The sequence below is a fragment of the Eupeodes corollae genome, chromosome 3, assembly GCF_945859685.1.
Source record: "Eupeodes corollae chromosome 3, idEupCoro1.1, whole genome shotgun sequence".
NCBI classification, from domain to species: domain Eukaryota; kingdom Metazoa; phylum Arthropoda; class Insecta; order Diptera; family Syrphidae; genus Eupeodes; species Eupeodes corollae.
In genome coordinates, this window is record NC_079149.1 from 82617612 (window position 1) to 82629862 (window position 12251).

Genomic DNA, 12251 nt, shown 5'->3' on the forward strand with positions numbered 1-12251 from the left:
GATTTTCCCATAAGAAATGCACGGGAGAACTAACACATGCTTATGCTAACGGGCAAAATTCTCTAAATTTAGTTTGTAGGCCGAAAGAGAGCAAACCCTTTAAGTCGGGACTCTAGATAATATATTTCCTCTATGGTGGGAACGGGAAGATTATTGTTGTTTTTTGAAGAAGGTCTCTTTCTTGGAATAAAAACAATGGTGAATGTTTCGCATGGGGTCATGGAATGTTTGGCCATCGACAATAGTGCGGTTTACATGAGCACCAACACCAATATTTTAAATCTTATTTGATCAAAATTCATGTCAATCTCAAAAAGTAAATTTGTTTTTGTTTAAACAATATTAATTAACAAGATCATGAAAAGAAGTAGTTTTTATAAATTGTTTTGGTGTTAATTAACAGAAAATAAAATCTACAGAAAGTATACAAATGCGATTTAAATAACAACTTATTTTTAACGCGCAATTTCTTTCTTTTAAGAGGAGGGCTGCTATAACCCCATGAATAATTGCGAGAATCGTATTTAAAATTAAACATCCAAACCACGATGTCATCTGGTAACTTTCGTCCAAATATTAACAGCTCGCTGTTTCCGTTGAAGTCAATGTCTGACGTTGTGGATTTCTTTCGTAAATGTCTTGAGAATACGCCAGGTGATTCAGAACCGGATCTCACCTTACTTTCTATAGTGGCCGGTTTTATTGAAATTTCGCTTACAACTGGCAAGGTTGCTGAATTGGCTGTCAGTGAGAATTCTGGGGCTTCAAATGGGGATTCAGCAGATGGAGAATGTTCAACGTTTCCCATTGTCACTTATGAGATGGTGAATAATCTTTACCAGAAATACCAAAACATATTGACTCACATTCAGAAACCCAAGTCCGGACGTTATGCAAATCGCGATGTTATCAAAAGAGTGTCCGATATTATTTGGCATTCTTTGTTTTGGAGTAGTCACAAAGATCGAGCTCATTTACAAAATTTGTACAGTTATTTGTCATACAACAAGTTGGATTGTTTCGGAGTTGCTCTTGGGGTGGTTGCTGGTTGTCAATTACTTGGATACAAAGATGTTCATCTGGCAATTTCGGAGGATCATGCTTGGGTTGTGTTTGGGAAAAAACGTCAAGAGGCTGTGGAAGTTACTTGGCATGGAAAAGGAAGCGAGGATAAACGTGGGCAGGATGTAACGGCAGGAATTGAATCAAAAGCTTGGCTTTATTTGTCAGGGATGCCAGTAATTTGCGATCGGTACATGGAAGTTGCTTCGATTGTTACTGCAATAAATATATCTTTAACAGCTAACGTTGATTGTGTAGAGATTGCGGAGTTGCAACAACGCCTTTTGTGGCTGCTCTACGATATGGGATATTTGGAGAAATACCCAATGGCACTAGGTACATATGTATATTTTGTTATATTGTTTTTATTTTCCTTTGACTCTTATACACATTCGAAAATCTTAATGTTTTGAATTTCGAATATTGAGTTCGAGGTAATAATCAGGAATAATCGGTCAAAATAATTTTTGAAAAATTAGTAAATTTGTTACAATTTCCGACTGATTTTAAAAACACCCCCAATTCATTCAATCCAATTCAAAACAACCTTAACTAAATCTAAGAAAGACGATAATTGAATTGTCAAGTTTAATTTCGTCCATTATTGTGTGAGTGAAGTTATTTGTTATGGCCTAAGATCTAAAATAATAAATTGGGTGGCGCAACAATCCGTTGCGAACTATGGCCTAGTGACTCGCAGCTCTCAACCGTTCCTGTGTGCAAGTTTTGTTGTCAGGGATGGAGGCTTAATATAATCTTATAAAATTGATCACATTTATCTCAATAGATCAACGAAGTAAATACTGAAATTAAACTCTAAAATATTTTGATATAAGTATACCAGTAGTGGGAATTTAAAAGCAAAGTGACATAATGTCCGCTTTGATCCACTTTAAATACTTTACTCAATATTAAACTGTTCCTTCCCCCTTCTAAGGTAGTCCTCTTCCAAGATCAGCAGGCGTTTTATATTTTCCACCGCATGTTTTGAGTTTTGGAGTTTGTTTTGCTGTCTTAACTATTTGCGCACCGTTGAACTCTTTCATCTTTATGCGTTATAAGGATTCTAGCTCGTTTTTTCTCTTCAATTTGAGCAACTGCTAAATAAGCTTTTAATTGTAGCTTATCGTTGATCTTCACCTAGGTTAGGTTAGGCGGAGAAGATATTTGATATCCTTTTTAGCTAGTTCACTGGGATTATCAAAAGAGTAGTCTCCCAGATGAAGTTTGCGTCTAAGTGAAAGTGCAGAGATGGTGAGAGATTATTTCATCTTCTCCTTCGTCCATACAGCTCCTGCAGAAGTCATTTGAGGCTACACCAAGTCGTATTGCGTGTCTGCCTATAGGACAGTGTCCAGTAAGGACACCTACTTGGGACCTAATCTCTTCGCCTAAGTCTCCACTGAAAGCCAGGTGTTGATTCTTCCTTGCATACGACCAACTTTTATTTTAAAACCTGATATACAAATATTTTTCACAACACTTCAATGATTCTTTAAATTCATGCTTTCTGAAATTTAATTCACAGTATCTCGCGACTAATTGAACCCATGAAATATAAATGTTCGCAATGAATTTTCTCCAAGAAAATTAAATAAAAAGTGTAGAACTTTATAAAAATTGTATATAAAATCATTCTATATGTCTGGATTGCATTTAGGTCAGGTGACTTTTTCCGTGTGTTAAGGGCAGCTGGTTTAGTAAAACATGAAATTGTCTTGTATTCCTAGCTCTGGGCACACAAATAAATGTTTTTTTTGTAAAATGTTTATGTCATCCTTTTGATACATTTTACTTTTAACAAAATGTAATTTACCAACACCAGAATTTGCAGCACATTTCAATACTATGATCAACCCGCTGACATAATTCCCTTATAAGAGAATTCCTCATTTCCTTCTCATCGTAGAAACTGACTTCTATGTGAACATTTAAGGATTAATAACGTTTTTGTCTTTGACATGAATACATGTTTATAATATTGGCATCTGACTAACGGTTAACTAGCAATGCAAACATTTGTAGCTCTACCTTATTCCTGTGTTATATATTCATTAGCAAACTTTCATTTCTATTGTTTTTTCACTGATGTATGGCTTTTGCTATTTCAGTCATAATTCTTTAAGAACTGATGGTTTCGTTGCTTACTTCTTTATTATTGGTTTCTTTCAAAACAATATCAAGAAAATCCGAAGATAAGTTTGGATTTTAGTTGATTTGCCTCACAAGTAGCTTCTAATCGTACGTCTCCAGTTTCTTTCCTTTTACTTTTCTGCTCACATTATGAATACTTTTTCATGGAATTATATAATGGATTGTGGAATGACTCCTTTGCATAATTTTTGCTATTTATCGTACTAATTTTCCGTCCCCTGTCTATGCAGCAAAACCAATTTTCGAATTTCCAAAGACCTTCAGTTGCCATTTTAATGTGGATACGACCTCAGCTTAATTGCCAGGCCTTAAACGTTTTGGCTGTCAAACTAAACTGGAACACACTGCTTCAGGTAACTCTTACTTAAGAATTTTTAAATTTCTATAAGAAGTCTTTCAGACACGCTTAGAACAACAGTTTTAGTTTGATATAATGATGTGGCATATATTGTATCGTTTTCTTCGTTATAAACTTCTTTAACTGTAAAAATCTTTACACTAGAAAAAAAAGTAATTATTTCATGCGTGTCACAGTTGGCCTTTAGAGCGTGAAATGAAAAATCTCAACACAAAAAAGTTCCATGCCACCTCATATGTGCAAGATTTATTTCCTGCACACTGAGTCCCAAAATTAACACAGAGAATATGACAAAGCAAAATTCTTATTCATATTGAACCATATGGGCTAGAATGTGCAGGTTTTTTATTATGCACCGCACCCGTGCCTCTGTATGTGAGTTCTCATCTACAAAAAGGAACAACAAAAAAGTGCCTCCAAAAAATGAGAGCTTGAGGATATATAACAAAGCAAAATTCTTATTCATATTGAACCATATGGGCTAGAATGTGCAGGTTTTTTATTATGCACCGCACCCGTGCCTCTGTATGAGAGTTCTCATCTACAAAAAGGAACAACAAAAAAGTGCCTCCAAAAAATGAGAGCTTGAGGATACTGTGCTAGCTACTACTTTGTTTTTTTTTTTTTTTTTTTTTTTGAAAGTTAATGACTGTTGTAAAGGCTACTTTTAATGTATATCTAGTCTGGTCAGATGCTGATTGTTTCAATTATTTTCCCCTTTGTCGGTTAATTAAGATTAAATAAATAGCTATCAGTTTTTAATAGAAATGACGTATTTTGTGACAAGACAAGACCGGAATGTTACTGACTCAGTTGATTTTAGACACGCTTGAATTACATGGAATTTTAAAATAAGTAACTGTCGAAGCCAAAGTTATGATAATAGTTCGAATATGAAAGGAAAAGAAGCGAGTGTTCAGAATCGAATTCGAACCCTGGAACCAAGATCATTTTTCGTTCCATGTTGCTCGTATTCCTTAAATTTAGTGGGTTATGATGCTGCTTGGTGCTCATTATATGCAGTCAAATTTTTGTATACAATTCAATGTTTGTATAACGTTTTTTTAAGTTCCACAACGAAGTGGGATATTTATAAGAACAAAATTCCAAGTCTTACTTTGAGGCCGTTTTTGAGACTTGATGGGAGAGCAGGTTAGAAGCATTGAGGCCTTTAAAAACAAATTTAGAAGAAACATATGAAGCCCTTATAGAAAAAGGAAATTTAGGGGCATTTTTAATTTTATTTGCTGCCTGCAAATTTGGTTTGATGTTTTAGAAAATATAAATAAAACTAGTAAATATTTGCAAAGTCCGTCCGTTAATCTGTCAACTGGTATAAAAGTTTTAAAAAATACAAAAAACAGTTTAATTTTAATGCGTTCCGATGAAAAATTTAATGAGAAGGTTTATTCAATTGTTCCCTAGAAATACTAAATATGTTTCCTGGAGCTTCATCATTGCGATTTCAACGGAGAAAAAGACTTTATGTTGATGAATGTCCTGAAACTATATTAGACCCGAAACAAAGATTTGAAGTAGATTTTTTTTAAAAATTCTTAATGAAGCCATTCAATCAATTACACAAAAGTTTAAACAGCTTGATACATATAACATCAATTTTTCATTTTTATGTAACATAAGCGAATGTTTAAAAAATAAAAATGTACGTGCTTCATGCCTTAATTTGCAGAATGTTATAACATTAGGTAGTTTTAAACCGTAATATCCCCGCTTGTTACAGCACAAAGCTAAAGTTTAGATGTGTTAAATTTAATTTTTATTTCAAACCTCTGAATTTAGTAATTGCTCCCCAAATCCCTAATACAATCCCGGCCACGGTAGCTTCAAGGGAACGTAGTTTTTCTAAACTTAAAATTATTAAAAATTATCTTAGGACAACCATGACTTAAGAAAGATTGGTAGGCTTATCTTTAATGTCCATTGAAAAGGAATTATTAAATTCTTTAGACTTTGATGATCTCATTTCTGAATTTGCAAAATGTTTCCAAGTTTAAACGTTTCCCCTCTGCTCATTTCATCGCTGCGTTTCAGTCTATTATTTAGGGTTACTTGGGATACCTCAATAACAAAAAACGCACTGAAAGTCTGAAAGTCTACCTCCTGGGTACTGTAGGAAAGGTTTATTCTTGTGTATCAGTTTATGTATGAAAATATAAAAACAGGGTGGAAGATTGCCTGGGGCCGGTCCTGCATAGGTCACACTAAATCAAAAATTCTCCTCTTATTTTGAATATTGAACTGGTACTCAAAAGTACAGAGAAGGAGTTCAGGAGGTATGTCTTTTCTTTTAGATAATTTGGTTTATCTTGCTATAGTAATTCTAATATAGTTAAGATCCGGTATCATACTCTAAATTCAATGAATTCAGTAATGCATTTATGATTACGGTTTAAAACAATATACATATATTTTTGTTATTTAAAAATTCTCGAGAATTTTGTATAATGTGTATAATTTTTGTTTGTTTAAGGAAACCTTGGAGAACTAGAGGAAGTAAGTCCTACCATTGGAAGAAAAAGCTGCGAGGCATTATACATAGAGGCAATACAATCGGCTAAAATCTACTATAGCAATCATCATGTTTATCCGTATACGTATCAAGGCACTTATTACTATCGCATTGGTAAATATAGAGAAGCTTTTCGATCTTGGGCAAATGCCGGTGACGTTATACGACTGTACACCTACAGCTGTCGCGATGACGAAGAAATATATAAAGAGTTTGTTGATATTGCAAACGAAATGATACCATATATAATAAAAACGGAAAGTTCCGGCCACTCAGGAAGAAGTGTTTTGCGTGATTCTGAAGTTTTTGCTAACATTTTGAGGTTCTATGATGGAGTGTGTCAATGGGAAGAAGAAAGCTCAACTCCTATATTGCACATAGGCTGGGCAAAACCTCTGGTCAACACTATTTCAAAATTTGACTATGACATAAGATCGCAAGTTGTGATAAATGTATTAGAAGAAAGTGAAGATTTTAAATCGACAAAACTAAAAAAAAACCCTACTTATGCGACGAAAGGAAATTCTTTGCGGACTGAAAATAAATTAGTTGAAGGAAATAATAACAATTCAATAACGTGTTACGACGTAAGTCATTTCGCTATTTTATTTATTAACATGCATAAAAACACTTATACTTTTTTCATTAAAAGTAGGTTATAGGTTATTCCTTAAGAAGTATTTTTTCAGAAGTGGCAACGGCCTAGTCACTAATAAAGCATCGGTTCCCATCGGCAGATGGGGGACCGTCTCGAAACCTACCGCGTGCTGTTGTCATGTGTTCTTGGTCATAGTGGTGTCCATAGTCTAGTCGCTCAAGGTGTTCTCTACTCTGTACATTTATTTGCTGAGCAGTATGTAATGTAATGTATTTCTTTCAGAAATACACAATTAATTGTGAATGGGATAAAAATTAATATTCCACTTCATTAACTACATACATTTAGGTAGAAAATAATATTTACAATTGAAAATGTATTGTGAGGAGTATATAAAAGGTGAAAACATTAGTTTATTTCAGTTTATTTTAGAATGATGGTTTAGGACAATAAGATACAAAAATGTCTCTACTTCTAAAACCGAAATTTTCTCGAGTGGTACAGAAAGCAAAGTACCGCAATTTTTCTTTTGTTTAATCACTGTCAAGAAATTGACAATATGGTCAATCTGGTCGACCGTAGATTGATCTGGAGAAGTCCAAGTTCCTTTGTGGATGTTGAGGTGTGGAAAACGCGCACTGGCTACCATGACGTTTCGCCCCACAGCAAAATCTTTGAGCCTGAATCCGTTGTCGGAAGTGTTGTCGTGTAGGCTGTTCTTCACGTCTATTCCACCAAAGATGTCTTCCCTTCCTAGCTTTGCATTAAAATCGCCCAGGACTATTTTAATACCGTAGCTAGGGCACTGCTCATATGTTTTGTCTAGGAGCTCGAAGAACATATCTTTAGTGTTGTAGTATTTCTTTTCTGTGGGGGCGTGCGCGCATATCAGGCTAATGTTGCCGAATTTAGCCTTGATGCGTATGGTCATGATGCGCTTATTGATGCACATAAAGCTCAAGACTTCTTGCCTAAGTCTGGCTCCAATGACGAAGCTACATCCAAATAAGCGCTGTTGGTTTTCGGAGTAGCAGTCATCATAGTAAATATCGCAGTTTTTCATCCTCTTTTTGCCCGGCCATTTCCATCGTATTTCCTGGATGGCGGTAATGTCTGCTTAATAGCAGTTTAGGGCCTCAGCTAATTCTTCGGTCGCACGTGGTCTGTTAAGGGACCAAACATTCCACGTGCATATCCGAAGTTCGTTGTCCTTTATTCGTTTGCGTTGGTTGTCAACAGTAAATCCGTCCGTATCCGAGGCTTGTTGGTGCTCCGCAACTATGAAACTTTTACGTGGCCAGAATGTCACCCCGACGATGTTTTATGCCATGCGTTCATTGGCAGGGTTAAGACATTTTAAACTAATTTACATGAGGATTCCAATTTAAATCCTACTCCACTCTTCTAATTGCGCAATCAATCAATATAAGCATATTCATATCCATCCCCTTGAGTGTGTTCATGTGTACAGAGCTTAGTTTGAACTTAGTCTACAACTGCTTTAGTTTTTGAATGCAATTATTACAACAATGAAACTGCTATTTTTTAAATATATTATTATTTCTATAAAATTTATTAACAAGAAATTAGATCAAGAAGCAATCGATTTTATTAATTTGTACATATTTTCTAAAATTAATTCGTTACCGTCTTTATGTTCTTCATAAGGAACTTCACCCTCTAATTCACCGAAACTGTCATTTGTTTTAAAGGCGATCGCTTCCAAATACTGCAACGAACTGTCTGCATCCGCCTGAATTTGTGTTTATGCAGACCCGGATGTAGTTGGCAAGAGGTTTCAATGCAAATTCGAATTGGATCCACCGATTGGATTGCTATTTGATGTCAACAACTTGTTTTATCTTAGCAAATTTGCTACAGCCTTTTCCAGTGAAGATACATTTTGCAGTTGGTTTGGGAATTCCCCTTGAAATTATAAATAAGGTAGAAAAACAGTCCGTAGAGAACCAGGGTCTGTTGATTTACAACTTTGAACCCTTCCTGTGTGCAAGTAATGTTGTCTGGGATGGAGGGGACCTACAGTTTATATGCTGATTCGAACGGCCAATTTGAGAAAACTCTTTTCATGGCAAGACTTACTTTTGGAGAATTTATCAATTCCTGCAAGAAGAAAGAGGCAGTACTCGTGAAAAAAAAACTTTGGATGGTACAAGCAGGGATTAAACCCAAGACCTCTGGCTTGAAAATCCTGGCTCTTCTCCATTTGCTTTTATTTCCTTTGAATTGTGGATTACTTCTTTTTAACTTTGAATTTAAAGTCAGTCCAAACCTAATAAAAAAACACACAGTGAGAATGTGGAGGACCCTTGCTGTTCAACTGCTCAGCTATGGTATTCAATTCCGTTTAAATTTGTCTAGTTCTGCTAATTCGTCCGCATCAGCTCTACAAGCTCTTGAATTTGGTTTTGATTTGTTAAATTTAACTGCAAATGTAAACAAATATGTTTTTGTTTTATCTATCGTAAATCAAACTAATAAATTAACAGGAATACTTACAGTTTTTCAGGTAGTCATTTTTCTGTCGGGAGCAAAATAAAAACCCTGCAACAATATTAGGAATTGCTTTCGTTGAAGCCGGTAAAATAGCCCAATCTATACCATCGCATACTAATGAAGTTTTTAAAGCACAACTAGCGCAGATATTTAAACCTGCAAGCACAAATTAAAATTATCCTAAATGAAGTGGTGGAAGGCGACTCTCTGAAACCCCCTGATATTTGTGTAAATATCAGAATGTCCTTAGGTGGCAAGAATGATGTCGTAAAAAAAGCATTTCCCTAGTACCGTCATTCATTTTTTGGTTCTTTTATTTCCGTCAATGTGTTGTGCCATTAAACAGGTAGAACTGGAAACCATACACAATTCCAAAGAATCGCTTGCAAGACACATGACATAGTTCGATTATAACTAAAGGTTCCTCGTGTGTCATACGTTACACTTTGAAAGGAGCAGCAATCGAACTATGGCAACCAAACAACAAAACAACGACTTGGTTCATATTGCAAACAAAAACAATACTGACTCATGGAGTGCAAGTATGTCAATTACAACATATGGTGCACTCGTTGTTTACATAAACAATATGTGTCAAGGCAAGTGAAGTAAAGTAGAATGCGTGGCTGATTCGAAAGAGGCGATGATCTAGGTTTCGGAATAGGTTACGAAGGAAATAATTAATAGAATTTGAGTCAATCTAATTTTATATGTAAACTAAAGAAGTCGTGTTTTATTGTGTTCTAGTGGAACACAACAAATGTCACAGTGCCCTGATACCCAAAGAAGGGTAACCGTCTTGAGCTCGTTGAGTGAACTTAGCTCCCTTTGGCACTGTTTTACTAGTTTTGACTTTGTAACCGTTGACTAACTATAAATGTATCTTTGCTTTTGTTTACCAAAATCTTGTAAGAATGGTCTTAAGCCGCTTCAAAGACTGGGAGTTTGAGAGCCAATTCTTTCACGACTATATCAAGAACTGTTTCCAGGCCAGCAGTTGGTGTAGTCCTAATTGCACTATTCTCTGAATCTTTGCTATATTTTTAAGATGAGTGACCTTTTCTAGTTCTGGCCACCACACCAAACATGCGTATGTCTTATATTGGCCATACAATGGTTGTGTACATCCCAAGAATGGTTTTGCGGCTTGGGCCTATCTTCTTCCTAAAATTCAGCTGCAGGTATAGAAGGCAACTCAGGATTTTCTTTCTCTTCCTACAATGTGTCCCTTTCAATTTTATTTGCTATCAAGTATTAGTCCAAGATATTTCGCCATATCAGTAATGTGTAGTAGAACACCATTAGGCATCTGGGCAGCCTATAATTTGAACGTTACGTCTTTTTGTCTGAAGTGGGTTGACATTTAATCCACAATTAGTGAAGTTCAGAAAGTGTAGGTATAAATTTTCCTGAAGCTATCAAACAAACAGCTATTCGTTTATTTATCCATTATCTCCATTACCTATGTATTTAAGCTTGATGTTGATTATTCAATTTTTGCTCATTCTTCCATTAGAAACTGGTCCTTCCTGAAAGTAAGCTGGATAAAAAGTCAGAACTATCTACAACTCTTGCGGATATCACAGCTGCTTGTGGGGAAAAAATATTGAATCCTGATTTTCTCCTCCAAGGAGGCGGACAATTATTCACTACTGATCCAAAGTACCTTGCAGCACGTAGCGATGCAAAACAAAACGACGACGTCACAACTTCAAAAAACACTCGTAAACAAAGCCCACTTGCATTTCCCAAACTTATATTGCCTCCTATATCAACATCACCAAAGCATATTTTACAATATGACGATGACTATGAGTTTATGCCCAAACATCCGGTAATATTCCTACACAGCCAGAAGATGAAAGGCATCAAAGACTTGCTTTTAAATGAAAAGCTCAATACCCATGCTATTTCGCTACAAGTTACGGCTCATTCAGTTGTAAATAAGAAAGCCAGAGGAGCCGAAAAATCAGTTTTAAACACAGGATGTCAGGCCAGTGTCCAAGCAACAGAATCTTCAATGGTCACACGACCGAAAAGAGCACGACGTGAATAATTAAACTAACATACCTATTACCTAATGCATAATATTTATAGAAATAAGATATAAATAATAATTGCTTATTTATTTGTCCACTCTTGTCTAAGAAAAAAAAAGAGGATTGAATCCGTTTTGTTATGAAAGCTTTAAGCTTAAAAAAATTAGCGTTAGAAGCAATAAGAAAAAGAGAAATTTACTTTTGCACGTTACATTTGTGTATATGTATGTACAAGAAAAGAAGCAGCAGAAAAAAAAATTAGTAAGCATTCACATGTAAGCAGTCTATGTTTTGTATCGATGGTGTTATTTCTGTTAATCTTTATATGATTTAAGAGTCTATCGTTAAAAATTAAGATAATATTTATAATATATATTTTTGTAAACCTTTTAACCAAACTTAAAGTTGGTAGCGCAACCTAAAAACGTTAACTATATATTTGTGAAAAGTTGTTTATGTTTCATTTCTAAAAGGTATGTATTTATTGTTCTCTTAAGTATTTTGTCCCTTTTTATATTATTGTAATCCTTTTTAGATTACGGTATTTTAAGATATATATATATAAATGATCACAAACAATAACTGATTGAAGTTTACACATTTTTTGTTTTTTTTTTTATTAAAGACAAATACAGTTCATGATGTTAGCAATAAATTTTTTAAATGGTATTTAAATCTTAATGGTTGAAAATGCCTTCCAGTAGAATGCACAGAATACAATATACTCACATTTATTTCGAATACATACCTATTTACTTTATAAATATAAATTGTGTTTTATTTGAATGATCTTTGGCCAAAGTGTCAGTGTTCATATAGATAGATGATGAACCACTGACTCACATGAAGTCTTCAATTGCGGTAAATCCATAATACATTTTAGCAAATGCATAAAAGAAGGGCTAATCTTATGCAGGGATCAGTTTAGTAGGAATAGATGCGATCAATTTTGGACAGGACAGCTGACAAGGCAAGAGGTGTATCGGCGATTCTTAT

General features: G+C 34.9%; 1 protein-coding gene across 1 annotated transcript; it reads left to right on the forward strand.

The window, feature by feature from the left end:
- The first annotated feature begins 221 nt into the window (after positions 1 to 221).
- LOC129949586 (menin) lies at positions 222 to 12025 on the forward strand. Its single transcript, XM_056061141.1, has 4 exons — positions 222 to 422; positions 482 to 1398; positions 6066 to 6691; positions 10733 to 12025. Exons 2-4 carry the CDS (start codon positions 549 to 551, stop codon positions 11270 to 11272), a joined length of 2016 nt encoding a protein of 671 aa, XP_055917116.1. The 5' UTR covers positions 222 to 422; positions 482 to 548; the 3' UTR covers positions 11273 to 12025.
- Positions 12026 to 12251: the final 226 nt, after the last annotated feature.